The 17,300-nt window shown below is 42.8% G+C and overlaps 1 protein-coding gene across 1 annotated transcript in view; it reads right to left on the reverse strand.

Moving 5' to 3' along the window:
* Positions 1–2,372: 2,372 nt before the first annotated feature.
* The window catches only part of LOC118800367 (neural-cadherin-like), a 168,919-nt gene continuing 153,991 nt past the window's right edge, over positions 2,373–17,300 (reverse strand). Inside the window, exons 17-25 of the mRNA XM_036560570.1 lie at positions 15,689–15,972; positions 13,075–14,692; positions 11,006–11,099; positions 9,255–9,439; positions 6,985–7,220; positions 5,533–5,810; positions 4,901–5,115; positions 3,282–3,409; positions 2,373–2,507 (exon numbers count right to left, since the gene is read on the reverse strand). Coding sequence (XP_036416463.1) covers positions 2,373–2,507; positions 3,282–3,409; positions 4,901–5,115; positions 5,533–5,810; positions 6,985–7,220; positions 9,255–9,439; positions 11,006–11,099; positions 13,075–14,692; positions 15,689–15,972 — 3,173 coding nt within the window. The remainder of the gene's footprint in view (positions 2,508–3,281; positions 3,410–4,900; positions 5,116–5,532; positions 5,811–6,984; positions 7,221–9,254; positions 9,440–11,005; positions 11,100–13,074; positions 14,693–15,688; positions 15,973–17,300) is intronic.

A 17,300-nucleotide genomic window follows, 5' to 3' on the forward strand; every position in this document is an offset into this window, starting at 1 on the left:
GGAAGTAAGAGTAACGGCTACAACACATGCAAATTGCTACTGGCATTTTAATGTTTAATTATTACAAGACAGTGTTTTTTGTGATAAATTTGCACTTTTTTGGTATAAGTGGAAAGCTCAGAAGCACTCTTTTGAAAACTTGAGTCAGTGGTGGGATGTAGGGAAGGTACAGATTAGACTTTTCTGCCAAAGTTACTCAGCACATACTGCCTCATCAGCATGACATTGAGAACCTGGAGAAACAAATAATTGGAAACAGTAGAATAGGGCTTCATAGGGAGCCAGCGGAAAAAAAAACAAGAGTTGGGATTCTATCTACAAGAGCAGGTGAAAGGGGCTTTAATACGGGCGAGGATTAGCTCGATTAAGGACATTAATGCACCTAGTGCTTATTTTTTCAATCTAGAAAGAAAGACTGTACAACAGAAGCAGATGACTTTTTTAAGGTCCACCAATGGGACCTTGACGTCCGACCCTGCTAAGATGAGGAGGCTGGCGGTGCAGTATTCTGCAGAACTGTATGGTGCTAAGGACTGTGACTCTGACAGCGCTGCAGACCTTCTTCAAGATCTTCCACAGTTGAGTCCAGGTCAGAGGAAGAAGCTGGATGCTGATATTACGTTTGAAGAACTTACAGCGGTGGTGAAGCAACTGTCTGCTGGTCGATCCCCGGGGGTGGATGGATTACCAGCTGAATTTATCAACATTTTTGGACAGATCTGGGACAGGATTTTTATGAGGTGGTACTGGAATGCTTGAAGACTGGTTTGCTCCCTACTAGCTGTCGGAGGGCAGTTTTGTCCCTACTACCCAAGAAGGGAGATCTAGGTCTTTTAAAGAACTGGAGACCTGTTTCACTGCTCTGTGTGGACTATAAAATACTATCTACACTACTACTAAGTGTCTGGCTAATAGATTGAAATGTTATTTAGACTCTGTGATCTGTAAAGATCAAACATATTGTGTACCAGAGAGAACGATTATGGATAATTTGTTTTTATTGAGGGATGTAATTGATTTGAGTTTAATGAATAATGATAGATTAGGGATTTTATCACTTGATCAAGATAAAGCTTTTGACAGAGTAGATCATGGTTATCTTTTTAAAACTTTGACAGCATTTGGATGTGGAGATAAGGTTGTATCTTGGCTTAAGCTTTTATATGCTGATGCATCTGTCAGCATATAAAAGTGGGTGGGGCTTTGAGTGTGAAGGTGCCAGTACAGAGAGGTATACGGCGGGGCTGTCCCTTGTCGGGTCAGTTATATAGTATTGTGATTGAACCCTTATTATGTAGGTTGAGATGAGATCTTAAGGGGATACCTATAACAAAAGACCCCCATGGGATTCATGTTTCTTTGTCTGCTTATGCAGACGATGTCACAGTTTTGATCACTGCACAGGGAGACTTAAGAGAAGTTTGGAGATTTATGAAAAAGCATCTTCGGCAAAAGTGAATTGGGGTAATTGTGAAGGGTATTTAATTGGTCATTGGGCAGACACAGAAGTTCCTCAACTTCCAGGGGGGCTGATATGGGGAAGGGAGGCTTTAAAGGTTTTGGGTGTGTTTTTAGGGAATGGTTTATTTCAACAGAAAAGCTGGGAGGGTATGGTGGAGAAGGTATCGGCCCGGTTCTCTAAATGGAATTGGCTATTACCACGGTTGTCATACAGGGGGAGAGTGCTGGTGATGAATAACTTGGTTGCCTCCACGTTGTGGCATAGGATGATGGTTTTAGAGCCTCCTGAGGAGCTGATTGGTAGGCTACAGAAGAAAGCGGTAGATTTCTTTTGGAGTGGACAAAATTAGACTTGGGCAGCTGTGCTTTTTCTGCCGGTGGAGGAAGGAGGACAAGGCCTGGTGGATATACGGAGCCGAGTGAGGGCCTTTCGGCTGCAATCAGCAATAAGACTGCTTTACCAGAGAGATCTACCGTGGACTCAAACAGCCAGTAAAATCCTGCACAGGGCAGGGGCTTTGGGATATGACCTTCAGCTGTTCTGGATAAGACTGGCTGAAGTCAGTCTGTCTGGTCTCACTCCTTTTTACCAATCTCTTCTCCTGGTCTGGAAGACGGTTTTTGAGGTGTCCAGAGATGTTCAAAGTTCAACAGAGTGGATACTGGAAGAACCATTAGTGCATAACCCAGTGATACAGACCAGACTTCTGTCCTCAGCTAGCATGAGAGCATGCCTCTTGAGAAAGGGGTGCACAAAGCTGGGGCACTGCATGGCCGTCAATGGGTGGAAGTCACCCGTAGAACTCGGGGAGGTGACTGGACTACAGTCATGCAGAGTGGTCGCTAGACTGCTGGAAGAGGTAAAATCAGCCCTTCCTGGGTGTTATAGAGAACTGATGGCAAGAAGAGGGCTACAGAGACAGCAAGCAAGAGGACTGTCTGCTGCCGGCATGGAGGTCACATTGGCGATTCAGGTGGATTCCCACCTGGAACGTTGTTTCACATTCCGGATTTCGAGCGCTCTCAAGGAAGGCTCTGTACCATGCCTGTGTCAAAGTTGCACACCAGACTGATCTGCGGCATCAGAGTGATAAGGTGGCTGGAGTTGTTCAGGCTAGACCTCCTGAGGGACAGGTGGAGGTCCCTGTATAAACCCCCTATAGAGAAGCGTTCAGCCGATCTACAGTGGAGGATTATTCACAGGGCAATAGCTACAGACAGACACGTTGCCCAAATGAATCCATCAGTGGGGGGACAGTGTAGATTTTGTGGTGAGGATGAAACGATTGAGCATCTGTTTCTGCGCTGTGATAGGTTGAGAGGTTTGTATTTGTTTTTAAAAGTTTGTTTTGATGCTTTCAGCGAGGAATTCTCTGATAGAAGTTTTATTACTGGGGTGAAGTACAGGACTAGTAAGCGGAAGAAAATGTGTCTTTTAAATTATATTGTAGGGACAGCAAAATTAGCTATAAGGAAGACCAGAAAAAATAAGGCCACAGGTGCTGGCTGTGTGAATCCTGAGCTGATGTTAAAGTGGCTGATGGCAGGGCGGATTAGAGTGGAATATGAGTATTATAGGCTGGTAGACCAGGCAGAGGTGTTCAGCGATGTGTGGGGACAGAATGATGTACTGTGCCGTGTTGATGATGATTCTCACCTAGTCTTCAAGTTTTAACTGTGTTTTAACTTCATATATCTGGATGGATCTGTTGTGATAAAGGTGTAATTATATTGATGTAATAAAGATGTGTTAAATCTCTCTCTCTCTCTCTCTCTCTCTCTCTCTCTCTCTCTTTCTGTGGCTCTGAGTGAGGTTCTACCTTGCCGTCGCTGATGATGTCGAGACGGTGCCAGCGACGGTCGTTGACGGAGGCCTGAGGAGGAAGCTGTAGAGTGAGAGTGCCTGAACCGTGATTAACACTCAGCAACGGAACACCCTTCTTCAACTCTACAGAGAGTGCGATAGATAGAAAGATGGGGAGAGAGAGAGAGAGAGAGAGAGAGAGAGAGAGAGAGAGAGAGAGAGAGAGACGTTTAATATATCCTCAACGTATAATATTTTCGAAAAAAGTTTATTAAAAACTTTTAACAAATGTAGTATATATTATGAGATGAAGAAAGGAGAAGGAGGAAAGAAATAAATAAAGAAAGAAAGAAAGAGAGAGTGCATGTCAGTCACACACCATGTCAGACTAAAGAAAGTGAGAGAGAAATGAGAAAGAGAACGGAACATACACATGAAGAATGAGAGTAAAATACGGAGAGAAAGAAAAAGAAAGAAATTGAGACAAGGAGAGAGAGAGAAACAGATGGAGAGAAAAAGAGAGAAAAAGTGAGAAAGAGTGAAAGAGAGAGAGGAGAGAGAGAAAGGAGAGAAGTAGGGAAATCGAGAGATATGAAGGGAGAATGAGTGAGAAATTTTGCAGAATAGAAAAAAGAAAAAGAAAGAAAGAAAGAAAGAACGAATGAGAGAGCGCATGTCAGTCACACATCATGTCAGAGACTAAACGAATTGAGAGAAATGACAGTAGGAAACAGATGAAGAGAAAGAGTGAGAGATGGAGAGAAAAACTGAGAGAAAGAGAGAAAGAGGGAGAGACATATGGGAGAGAGATGCATGGGGAGAAAGAAAGTGAAAAAGAGACAGAGAGAGAGAGAGAGAGAGAGTTCTATAATTTCTGAGTGTATTAAGATGTTGATTACAGCTGTTTACTGTAAACTGTTCATTGATTCTCTTTTACACTCCAGTGTTCATCACTTTTATGAACCCAATTTCATCTTCAAACTGACTAACACATCACTCATGTAAGAGTGTGCAACATCACACTCCAGACGCAGTTGCTGGACTCGAGCGCGGCCTCCAGGTTCTGTATTGACCCCTGGTGGCGAAAAATGCTTCAGTGCAATCAATTGGTGGTCAAGTTCGATTTTCTGACTCTAATCTGGAGAGCACAGGGCCAGCCTGATAATTACACAACTACAGGCAACACGTATCAAACCCATGAGCTCAGCTTATTTAAGGCCACTGCAGGTCATTGTCTGGAAGTGTATGAGTTGCTGGAAAGGACAGAAGAGAGAGGACGGCATGTGAGCAAAGTTTGACCTTCACCGAGGGTCAGTTTCGGTGCTGATCCCATCAGCCTCCAGTGCTGACCACAGACCCATTTCCATTTAGACCCATTCATCACTAAGTGTTCAATCTTAGCCATGTTTGCTGTCACCCATCGATTATATTGCTGCAGTTAATTGGTGAGGGAAATTAATTTCTTGCATGGGCAATGTAAAAATCTTAAATCATGATGGTATCGATCGTGTGTGGCGTTTTCATTATCTGGATGACGCCTCGCTGGTTCTTCGGACTTTTCATTACAGGCTGGAACACAAACAGACACTGCAGAGGACAAGCGCAATACAGTCTAATGGAGTTTGTGTAATGTACCAAGTGAGATGAAGTCTTCTTTGTCTCCAGGCTGGAGGACGCCGAGGGGGCCGTTGTAGAGCAGCAGGCCGTTGGCTGCCTCCGTGATGAACTCCAGAGAGATGTGGCTCTGGAAGCAAGGCCTTAGGGGAGGGAACCAGGCGTAGCCGTCGCCAAGAAATGTGTGCTTAGTCTGCTGACACTCTGGCCCATCAAACATGGGGGGACACTTGCACCTAGGTAAGACGTGATCGCACATAATTAAAGGGGAATCTCATCAATTTTTCAAAATTTCAGCAGAATTAGATGGTTAAGCTAGATGGGTAAACAAAGTTGTCCAGAGTGGTTTGATGTGAAATGCTCCTTTCTAGGGAAACTTACTGAGTCAAGATTTTTCACAATGGAGGTGACTCAAAAGTCGCAGTTATAATTAGTGATAAAGGTACACATTTGCTGAATGTTAGAAGTGCAGACCTGAATCTGTCCATACAGCATATAAACTGTACGTAAATGTAATTCATCACATAATTAACTGTCACAATTTAAAGAGTATAGGAAATAAGTACCAAACAAAGATAGCAAACAAATATTGATGTTAATAAAGAAACATCGCAGTAGAGCTGTGGTCATACTTTCAGTAAATGCTTCAGTACCTGTAGCCCATCTCGCTGTCCACGCAGGTGCCCCCATTGAGGCAGGGGCTGCGGGGGTAGGACGAGCAGGACAGATGCTTGCTCTCCCTGGCCAGGCAGCCACACTGAGCACTGGCTGTAGCCGAAACAGACACCAGAGAGGCGTTTCCACTGTTCAGAACTGAAGGAGTGTCACTGAACGTCACCCTGCTGGAACAGCCACCTGCATGACTGCAGTCTGTGTACGCACATTCATTCACCCCCACCTGGAGAACAGTCACACCCAGAGCTGACTCCAACTGAGGGAGAGAGAGAGAGAGAGAGAGAGAGAGAGAGAGAGAGAGAGAGAGAGACAGAAGTGGAGAGAGACACAGCAAAAAGACAGAGAGAGAGAGAGATACAGACAGAGAGAGACAGAGAGAGAGAAACAAAGAAGGGGAGAGACAGCAAAAAGAAAAAGAGACAGAAAGAAAGAAGGAGACAGAGAAAAAGAAACAAAGAGAGAAAGAGAGAGAGAGAGAGAAAGTAACAAAAAAGAGAGAGACAAAAGAGAGACAGTGAGAAAGAGAGAAAGGGGGGGCAGAGAGAGAGCACGAGAGAGAAATGGGGTGAACAGAGAGCGGAGAAAATAGAAAAAGAAGACATAAACAAAAAAGAAGAGAGATCAAGAGAAAGGAAGAAAGTTAGAGACAAAGAGAGAGAAAGATGGATGGAGAAGAGAAGGACAGACAAAGAGGAGAGACAGAGAGTGAGTTAGAGACAGAAACAAATTGAGAGCGAGAGAGTGAGTGACAGACAGAGTGATAAAGAGAGAAAAAAAGAGAATGACAGTGAGATAAAAAGGGAGAGAAAGAGAAACAGAGCAAGAGAGAGAGAGAACAATGGAGAAAGAGAAAGAGAGAGATTTCAGTCGTATGTCAGATACCGCATTCTGCATCACAGAGTAAATCAAACACTGATGATAACAGCTGAATATTATGTTTTTGCTGCTTCAGTATAAGAATTAAAAAGAAAGTAGTTCACACACTGAGCTGTGACTGTTCGAGTGAGTGTGAGTGTGTATGTGTGTAAAAACGGCTAAAATCCATGTGTGAGTGCAGTCAGTCCCTCACATTCATTATAAGCGTTTGAAAAGCTGTCAGAGCAGCTTCCAGCACTTTGTGTAAACATTCATCTGGAGGAGACGGTCAGCTCCACACAGGCTGAGAGGAGCTCCCACTCACACACCTGATTTACACAGCCATTTGTTCTCTCCCTCCATTCCTGCTCCCCTCCCTCCTTTCTCAGCTCACCGGCCGTGGCCACGCTCTGTCGTTTCTTACCTTACATGGCCATGAAATATTCATAAAGGCTCGAACGGAGTGTCACTGCATGTTCCTGTGTAATGTGTTAGCTGCTGTCTGTGGTCATAGATGTGAAACAATGGATGTGGACAGGAATACAAACTGTGTTTGTGCGTGTGTTGGCTGTCACCTTGGTCTTGTGCATGGCCACACTGCCGTGGAGTTTCTCAGGCTTGTAGTAGGGAGAGCCATGGGCAGCGAACCACACGCTGAGGTGCTGTCGGTTGGGCTGAGTGCCGCTGGCCAGACTGAAGATGTGCACCTTCTCCAGGTCCGTCTGCAACAGCTCTGACAGCAGACGCTGCAGACGCTCGTAAAGACTTTCTCTGCCATCAGATATCCGGAACAACTCCTCTGCTGTCAGATCTGCACATAACAAACATGTTCGCTAGGGTTAAAACTATATTTCCAGTAAAAAAAAATCAAATTTGTACAACCCCACTTTTTTTCTTCAAATGTAAACTCATCAGCCAAGACATGCTTGGTATCTGAAGTTTGCACTGGAGCCACAACCTTCATGTAGGTGACAAAGCAACGGAAGCTTTGGGGGAAGAAATGTGCTGATCAGCCCATTCAAAACAACTTGAATCACCATTCAGTTCCCCATTGGGGAATTTTTGATAACAGATTAAAAAAGGCCCATATCATGAAATTCTTTGCATTTTTTAAATAAAAGAGTTTGATGTAGTATGTGAAGGTTATAAAACATACCAATCGCTACCCAGTCCATACAGTCCACATATAGAAACTAAGCTGCAAAAACAGCCTATTTTACAAACTGTTTCTGTGAATCTATGAAAATAAATTCATTGACATATATCTGCCTATTCAGTCTGCAGCGGTTTAAGCTCACCCATTCAACTGCCATTTGAACAAGGCGTAATGCAGGACAGCCAATCAGAACAGATGTTATTTACATATATCAGTATTAAAGGCATTATAACACAAGCAGCTTTTTTCTAAGGGATAAGGAGAGGTTGGAAAATACACAAAACCACACGAATGTTGTATGTGTTTACCTAAAATACAAGTAAAAAGCAGGATATGGGCCCTTAAAGCTGGAACTTTTGGGAAATAGTCCTTTATGTAATCACACAAGCACAAAAGCTATGAATACAATATAGTATCAGAATATATTGCTGAAGCACCTAACCATGAAGAGTAAAATACAGCAGGACTACAAAGGCTATGGCTCAGCACCAGCACTACTTAACGGGATCTGTGTTAGTTAGAGGCCTGCTACTCAACCCGGGCCTGGCGGCCCAGACAAGTTTTGGGTTCGGGTTGCTTTTATAGATACAAGATTGAGCTTTGGTTTGGTTTGATTTTTTTTAGTTAATTTTTAAAGGAACATTCCTATGTAAATTTCATGCACTCACACTCGTTTCTTCTCATGCATGCACTCTCTGTCTATGCATTCAGAAAAGCTCCAGAACATGCCCTGGATGAATGTGGCCCTGAACGAAACCTAGGGTGAACTTTAACAGTACAGTCTCATTCACACCATGGATGATGAGAGGGATGTGTTGACTTCAAAGTGGCTTCACAAGCAAATGATGCTAACAGTCAAACAGAGGTGAATGCTATTCTCTGCTGGGTACAATGAGCAATTCCACAAAATATACTGAAAATAAAGCAATTCCAGACATTTCTGTTGATCAAATCAAGCAATTAGTAACAAAGCAAAGCACAGTAAAAACGTGTATGCGATAATCTGTCTCTTAGCACGCTCATTTCTGGTTCATTGCTCATTCTGTTTTTTTCTTAGCACATTCATTTGCCAGTACCGGTCAGGCCTAGTTGGTTCAGCTCTAAAAGTCACGGGTACAGGACAGGTTCGTGCTTCAATTTAATGCCCATGCAGACCACTAGTGTTAGTGACGTCATCTACTCAAACGGCAGAGAGTGTCTGAGGAAATGCCTTCATCATACTACATCAAACTACATGGCTGAATCATCACACACTTGCTTCAAATCGCATCAAGCTGGTAAGTAATCCCAAACAGACTTGCTTATTTGGGTTCTGACACTGTATGACATATTGTCATCTATAAACATGGACAAAAGCACATTGCATAGTTAAACAATAGTATTAGTCATTTTGAAGTCTCAATTTTGTCTATACCTCTGTTTTAAAATGGATAATAGTATGTCAGCGTCAGACACCACCAGCTGTGAGAAAACATATTTGTGTAGCAATAGTGTAAAACTAAAGAAGCAATCTTAGCTGATCAACCACATTTGGCATAATTGGAAAATTATGTAAATTGACTGTCCGAGCCATTGCTTTAATGACAGTTTTCAGGAGAAGAATGTTGCAGCCCTGATCCACCATGTGATCCCCAGTGTGACTGAGTGCTGCTGTGAGTGAATGAGTAGTTAAGAAGCTAATTCACGCACTGGAGAACCGTAGTGAGCCAGCGTTGAGCAGGGCCTCTTCCTTCAGCTCCCTGACCTTCACCTGAGCCGTGGAGGTGACGTCAGGCCAAATCTTATCTGCCACCCGCACCTGCAGGCTGTACGAGCCGGCCGGGGTGCCACCCTTGATACTCAACTGACCAGTGCCCTGGTTCAGAATGAACTGTCTGTAAAGCGGAGAGAGAGAATAGAGAGAGAGAGAGAGAGAGAGAGAGAGAGAGAGAGAGAGAGAGGAAGCAAAGTGCATTAAAATACATCATAAAATTGTATCATAACATGCTTAACTGTAACTAATACTGACAAACTGCCCATCATACAGTAGTGTGCTCTAATAAACAGTGCCTGTTTTGTTTTCTTTGATAATTTCTAACTTTTTTAAATTGTAACTCAGGCTTTCAGTGTAAATAACACTTTCAAAGCCTTAATGTTTGTTCTTGTTATTCCAGCAATGCTTTGGCAAGACTATTGATATAATTAAGACCAACATGAGAGCAAGTGCCTGAACCATTCTTCTGAATTAGTTCGAACAGAAGTCCCACAGTAAAAAACTATTTAAAACTAATTAGATATTCAGAACTGAGATATTTACAAGGATTATGTTATGATCTATTCAAATCCAAGGCATTAATAGGGATAGTAAAAAGCTAAATATATACAAAATTATCATATATAGGGTACTTTCTATTGGGAGGTGGCCGTCCAAAACCCTAACCCTGAAATTTCAACTTCTGAAAATAATACTTTTTTTGTACTTGTTCAATGTTTTTTTTTAAAGATCATTATGATTTCTTTTGAAGCTGAAAAGAGTTAGATTTATCAGGTGTTATCATGAATTTGTCTGGAATCAAACAGGCCTACTAACAAGGAAAAACATCAATAAACATCTTGAATCAAGGCACTGTTTGGGTGTCCTCCTAACATCACCCTACAGACATCTACACTACGATGCATGTACTACAGCTGTGCTTAGCTGTGTTTATCGCCTCGGACAGCATGCGCCAAGGTCGGCAAACTCACGCTGGCTGCCGTTCAAATTAGATTTTAAAAGGTGCAGTCATGTTCACATAACAGCGATTGAGTTCCACGTCGCTGGTGACCTTCAGCTCCGGTGCCAAATTAGGTAATTAACTGTCAAGTAAGCAAATGAAACACTGCCCAGGTCGAAGAGACGCTGTAAGTGCCAAAAGTCACTAAGCTGCTGCGCTAAAGTGCTAATGTATTAATGTGTTAATTATCCCAATTAACAAGCGTGAGTACCTTAAAGAACATCTCAAAGGGGCTTCTTTTGGAGAAAACAGACAGGCAACAGCCTAGGACAGTGAACGTGACATTCATTATTTGTACGGATATTGACACGCGTTTTCCCTTAGCTCCTTTTGAAAAGTGTCACGTCTGTCACGGAGCTCGTACAGCAGGCTCGGTGTGATGCTCTTCACTATTTCATGCGCTGCTCATTAGAGTGAGCGTCCGTCACACATCAGTTTTCTTCATCAACCGCAACACGAGAATCACTGTCTTGCTTCAGAGTGAATTCTGAATCTCATTTTTGATGAACTATTAAAAGCATCCAGCACACGAGGTGTTGGAAATCACACTCTGCACATTGTCTCTGTCTCTTGCTCCCTCTCGCTCTCTCTCTCTCTTCCTCTATTCTTTGTTCTCATCACCTTCCTTGTTAAGTGGCAGCTGCCACTGCAGGGTTTGAACCAAACTTCAATAAAAGATCAAAGTACCTGGGGGGTTTGCCTTCGAATTTGTAAACCTTTTCGCTCCAGTCGTCAAGGTCAGGGGATTGAACTTGTCCAAGTACAGTCGTGGGGAGAGTACCTGGGGAAAAATACATAATGAGGTCATTGAGAAGCCACCTCACACAGACTCCGCAGTACCTAGGGCTGTGCGCAAGTGTGTGTGTGTATGTGTGTGTGGGAGGTGAGGGGGAAGAGACACACATCTTTAAGAGATAAGGGGGGAAAAAAGCAACTCATCTCACTGCCACATATGGACTCACTTAAGCCGCATGGTAGGGGGGCCAATGCTATTAGTATGCAATGCTGCCATTTCTCCAAAAGGCAAAACGAAGCACTGTAATCCTGTTAGGCATGAAATCAACAGCTTTTAAAATGGCTCCTGTTTATGTGCCTATTAAACCTGGGACTTAAGTAAATTGTTTGCTTCATGCCATGTTTGAGCTACATGATGAGTTCTTATTAGAAGGTTAATGCATTTCCATTGGGTAAGAAGGAAAGGCACTAAAAATACATCGACTCAAACCACATTTTCCCCCCTGAGTTTTATAGGATGCTGACAGCTGGCATGAAATGCTAAATAAATATTGTAGGAGAGAATACAGCCGTCGGCAATCAAGCAATGTAATTAGGATTGGCCCGAATAATTTGAATACTTGGGTATTTGTTTGTTACGTTGGTATTCAATTCTGTGTTTAGTATTTGGAAGATTTGTCTTTTTATCAAGACACAAAAATTATGGCCTAAACTACAACACCTTTCATCATCAAACACCTTTAAAAAGGACAAAGGCTGTTCCTATATGGAAAATGTCAAAAATAAATGAATTAAATCTTGTTTAGTTTATGCATCCATGGCACCTCACCTCAGAGCGCAACAAAATGCACATGCTTTCAGTGTGCCTATTGAAGCTAAAAGAGCAAAGATGGTTAAGGTTAGAAATAAGTGAACACAAGCGCCAATGCCCTGCCAATGCATTGCAAATGCATGGCCCTTCTGTACAAAGCCAATACAGGCTCTTACTTTACTGTGGGGGGTTAAAACGCTCAATACACAAGGGGGCGATAGAGGACAAACCAGAACAAGATCTTTGGTCATTCCAACAGCCACAACTATTGTGGACGATAACAGAGTGTGAGCTGCTTCCTGTTCCAACGGCATGAAGAAGTGATGTGTCATATATATGTTTATATGAGCAAACCATTTTTGTGAGAGCCTCATCCAACTGCTCATCTGCTATGTTGACCAGGAAAAAGCACACTGGCAGTGGGAGTCAGTTTGGTCAGGCTTTGCTGTTACTAGAGGACCCCTTGCTGTAACGCTTCTAATTCAGTTCACACTTGCTTAGCATTATAAATTGCATCATGACACATTTTAGAAAGCAACGAAGTGCAAAAGCACATCTGTGTAGCTCGAAACATCTGTGTACTTATGTGAAGTATGCACTTTAAATTATCGGAAGATAAGAAAAATGCTGCATGCATAATCTGCGGTAAGAGGTTGGTATGGAGGCACAAAATGTTTGATGAATCATCTCAAATATGTATGTGTAGTGATACTTAACGACTACCACTGTTGACGCCACCTGCTTTTCACTCTCACTGCTGCTAGCCAAATAGAATAGCTCAACAAAATATATAAAAGTAAATAACTAAAAGAAGCAGATAGGAAAACTGTGATTATGATAAACAAAATGATTATTCTAATAGCTCAACAAAATATATAAAAGTAAATAACTAAAAGAAGCAGATAGGAAAACTGTGATTATGATAAACAAAATGATAATTCTAAGCTGTTACATCATTTGCATATATGTAACTCAAAAAGGTTGTATTTGAATGAAAAGCCTACAATTGTAGCTTCAATAGCAACATAGAGCTGGGCTTCAGCCTGGACTACTAACACACTGCTGCTGCCTACTGGATATATTTTGAACTGCAAGAGTGATATTACAGTACAATACAATTATGGTCTATTATGAAATGTAAATATTGTTGTTTTTAAGGATTTTTGCTGTTCTTTAATAAATCTCGAAATGACGTTTCACAGAAACATACCTTCATAGTTGTAGACTATGAACTCAGAGTGTCCAGGTGCATGCGGGTGGTCATTCCTATCCCCAATTATGACAGTCAGTGTGTTAGTGGAGCTCATTGGAGGAGAGCCGCTGTCTATCATCAGAATAGGGAGGAGGTACTGTTTCTGCTGCTCCCGATCGAAAGTGCGCAGGGCTGTTATCATGGCACTGCCATTTCGCAGATCCGTCAGGTTAAAGTTTGTGACGTCTGAGGTGAGCATCAGCAGGCGTATGGAAAAAGGCCCTCCATTAGGCGAGGTGTCTCTGTCGATGGCGTGGAGCAGAATGGAAGTATCGTTCATACGGACGACCTGTGGTGCAATAGTGTTCTCCCACACAATGGGGCGGTATGGAGCGTCAAACTCTGGTCCGTTATCATTGACATCTTGTACTGTCACCAGCACAATGGCAGAACCTGTCAGAGCAGGGCTGCCCATGTCTGTGGCCAGAACCATCAGCCTGTGCTGAGACACCTTCTCCCGGTCCAAAGAGTCTGCCACCACCACCCAACCATTCTTATCCACCAGGAACTGCTGAAAGGGATCAGATTCTGGGGCAATACTGTAAGAGAACTTTCCATTCTGCCCTGAGTCCAGGTCTACGGCAGTCACCTGGGCCACAATGGTACCCACGGGTACATCCTCAAACATGGACCCTACATCGTAGAACTGGGGGAAGAAGACGGGTGTGTGGTCATTGGAGTCTTCCACTTGGATGACGCAGTAGGACAGGCTAAAGAAGTCTGCGTCCTCCACTTTGACTGTGAGATTGAAGGTGCGCTCATGGGGCTTCTCAAAATCGATCTTCTTCTTCAGCCGCACTATCCCCCGCCGGTTCACCTTATCCGTCTCGATGAAGAACTTGCGGTCATCATCTCCACCCACAATGCTGAAGGTCATCACAGAGTTCTCTCCCTCATCCCCATCTGTGGCAGCCACTGCTAGCACCTCACTATTGATATCCAGGTCCTCTGCCATGGTGGCCATGTAAACCCTCTGTGTAAACACAGGAGGATGATCATTCACATCGGATACAACAATAGTGGCTGTTCCAGTTCCAGAGAGGCCTCCTCCATCCCTGGCCTCCACAACTACCAGGTAACGGTCTTCCACCTCCCTGTCTAGGGAGCGCAACACTGTGTAGATGGTGCCTGTGGCCGGGTTGATGGAGAACAGGTTCAGATTGATCTCGTTACGGACATTCTGAACAATCCTGTAAGTGAGGACAGCGTTCTTGCCAGCTTTCGGGTCATCCAGGTCAGTGGCTCGCATCTCCATGATGGAAGTGTCAGCTGGAGAGTTCTCAGGCACATGGCCCACAAAGCAACCATCTGAGGCACACAGGAAGATAGGGGAATTGTCGTTGATGTCCTGCACCTCCACCAAGACGTCAGCAAAGCCAGTCAGGCCAGCGCCGTTCTCGTCAGTGGCCAGCACTAGAAACCTCCAGGTGGAACGATCCTCTCGATCAAGCCTCTTTTGAGCATAAATTTTCCCGCTGAGCTCCTCTATAGTGAACTCGCTCCCAGCACCCTGTCCATGCAGTGAGTACCGCACTGCACTCTGGTCTGCCTCCTGGTCTGGATCAGTGGCTGAGACCTGAACAACATCATGACAGAACAAGATTCCATTAATGACCAACATTAATGACTTGCACATGTTTTGCCAGCACCCAAACTGAGTCAAGGACAAGGATGTGTGGCTAGATTCAACATCTGTCACAAAACACAAAAGGCAATTAAAAGTTAATAGATACAGCAAAGAAATACAGAACTCCCCATCATCTCTCCCCAAGTTTGTTTACATAACGCCTTTGAAGTCTTTTTTATGCTGACAGCACAATAGGCAGTGATATGGGGAACTGCTGGAGGAGAGCGACAGCCGAGGCCAGGTATGTCAAAATATTCATTTCAAATCAAAAATATTCAGATTTTTCTCTCTCTATACTCCAAGAGCACATTAATAAACATAACAAAACATTTCAAGGGAGAACGTCATAAAACAGGAAACAATTTTCTGCATTAGACAGAAGGTGCAAATCAAATCGATTCCACCTCACAGGAAACTGGCAGTTCTTGACATAGGCCTCTCCAAAACATTAGCAGCATATTATGGATGTGGAAATACAGCATATCATACTGTATTGTATTGTCTCTTTGTATTGTGACTAGCATGTTAGTTTGGGGATAACATATTAGCTTGTGGATAGAGCATTAGATTGGGACACAATAAGGACAACTATTGTTTCAAATGTTGTGCTTTTACAATTTCTATATTGAAAATGGGAAGTTTCACATCTTAATGTTCAATCTTATGCAAATGTTTCAACACCCTGGTCAAATTACACGTTTTGTTGATTTTGTAAGTGAAAACAGGGTAAAACAGGCAACAAAACAAAATATTTTAGTGCACAATTTTTATGTGTTTGCTGAGTTTAACATAGAGAAAAAAAAAACATGAAATATACAATGTGCCATAACTTTTGCAGAAGCCACATCTTTTATTTTATTTTTTCCCCAGTATGTTGAATTCAGTAATTCATAAACAGTAAACTCTTGTTGTAACTATAATCTGATGATTAGCCATGCCTCCCACCTCAAGCACAAACACAGGCAGCTCAGTCAGCTCCTCCATCACGCTGGCGTGGTACTCTGTCTGGCTGAAGATGGGTGCTTCATCGTTTTGGTTGATGATGTTGATGATCACCATTGTCTGGTTCTCCCATTTCCCATCCGACGCCACCAGCCGTAACTCATAGCGCTGAACCCGCTCGTAGTCCAGCCGCTGGGCAATGAAGATGGTGCCAACCTCTGGCTCCACATCAAAGGTGCCCATGGTGTTCCCTGAGGTTATCTGGTAGCGCAGCTTGGCGTTAGCACCTGTTGGAGTATTGGTGGTTATTGACATGATGGCAACTTTACAGGAGAAAGCAAAAAAAAGATTTTTACTTTTAATGTAAGTTAATGTAAAGAGATTTTATCACAAGCATTTTTGGAGCATTTCTGCTGCTCCGTTCATCATAACTTTTTACGCAACATAAAGTGCAGCTGCTGGGCTCAAATGATGTAAAAAATAAAAACAAACACAAAATGACAAATTTTTTAAGTGTGACTCTTTGGAGATCAACTGATACACTATGTGTCCAAAAGTATCCAGACACCCCTTCTGATTAGTGAATTCAGCTTCTTTAAGGTGCACCTTTTGCTGATAGAGTTATTCAATGCATTGGGCTATGGATCAGTGAAACTGTGCTCTCTGGAGTGATGGGGCTCCAACCAATACCTTTGAGATGAGTTAGGGTGGAGTTTGTGATTCAGAACTAATCATCTAACATCAGAACCTGACCTCACTAATGCTCTGCTAAAGCCTTCTCAGAAGAGTAGAGGCTGTTACTGCAGCAAAGGGGGACAAACTCTCTATTCATATTCTTGATTTCAGAAGAAGCATCAGATTGACCGCTTACCTACAAACCTTTGAACATATAGTGGAGCATATTAACTCTCATATGCCTAAAATGGTCATGAAATCACATGATTAGTTTGCCTTCATTCCTGTGCATGCAGTAAATGAACGTTAAAAACTTCAGTGTTTTTTGTACAAAAAGAGAAAAATTGAAAAAAAACTACTTGCTTAAAAAATGTGGATTTTTCAGCAGTAAAATGGTTAAAATGTCCATCCCTAATGGTACTGCTCTGAACAAAATACGGCAGTGGCACAGTGGTAAATTGCCATTCATTAACATTCATAAAGGTTGCAGGCTGTAAGTCTTTCATGGTACACCAAAGAATTAAGATTAATTGAGACCTACAGCTATTCTTCCACTGTACTCGGTCAGTGCAGCCTTGATTAAGGAATGTCCCATGTTGTGATAAAAAGATGATACAACATAAAAGCTTCCACTTTCAGGGTTAGAGTTTTGCAGAGCTCTTCAGATCTCTAGAATGAAAGAGCTCTTTCTTTAACAAATGCGAAGAACTTGAACAAATGGATGTACATGAACTCACATAACATGCAAACACACAGTCTGCCTCCAATTAACTGTACAATTTCTTTTGACCTTTTGTTGATGCGTATAAGCCCCGAGACTCAGGGTAAGCAGTAATCTAAGATGTTCTGCTTTTCGGCCCTTTTGGCTGCTACACAGTTCAGCAGTTCAAACAGAGGTACATCAGAACCCCATGAGCCTTTCATCCTCCTCTCTTTTTTC

The sequence above is a fragment of the Colossoma macropomum genome, unplaced genomic scaffold, assembly GCF_904425465.1.
Source record: "Colossoma macropomum unplaced genomic scaffold, Colossoma_macropomum, whole genome shotgun sequence".
Taxonomy (NCBI): Eukaryota; Metazoa; Chordata; class Actinopteri; order Characiformes; family Serrasalmidae; genus Colossoma; species Colossoma macropomum.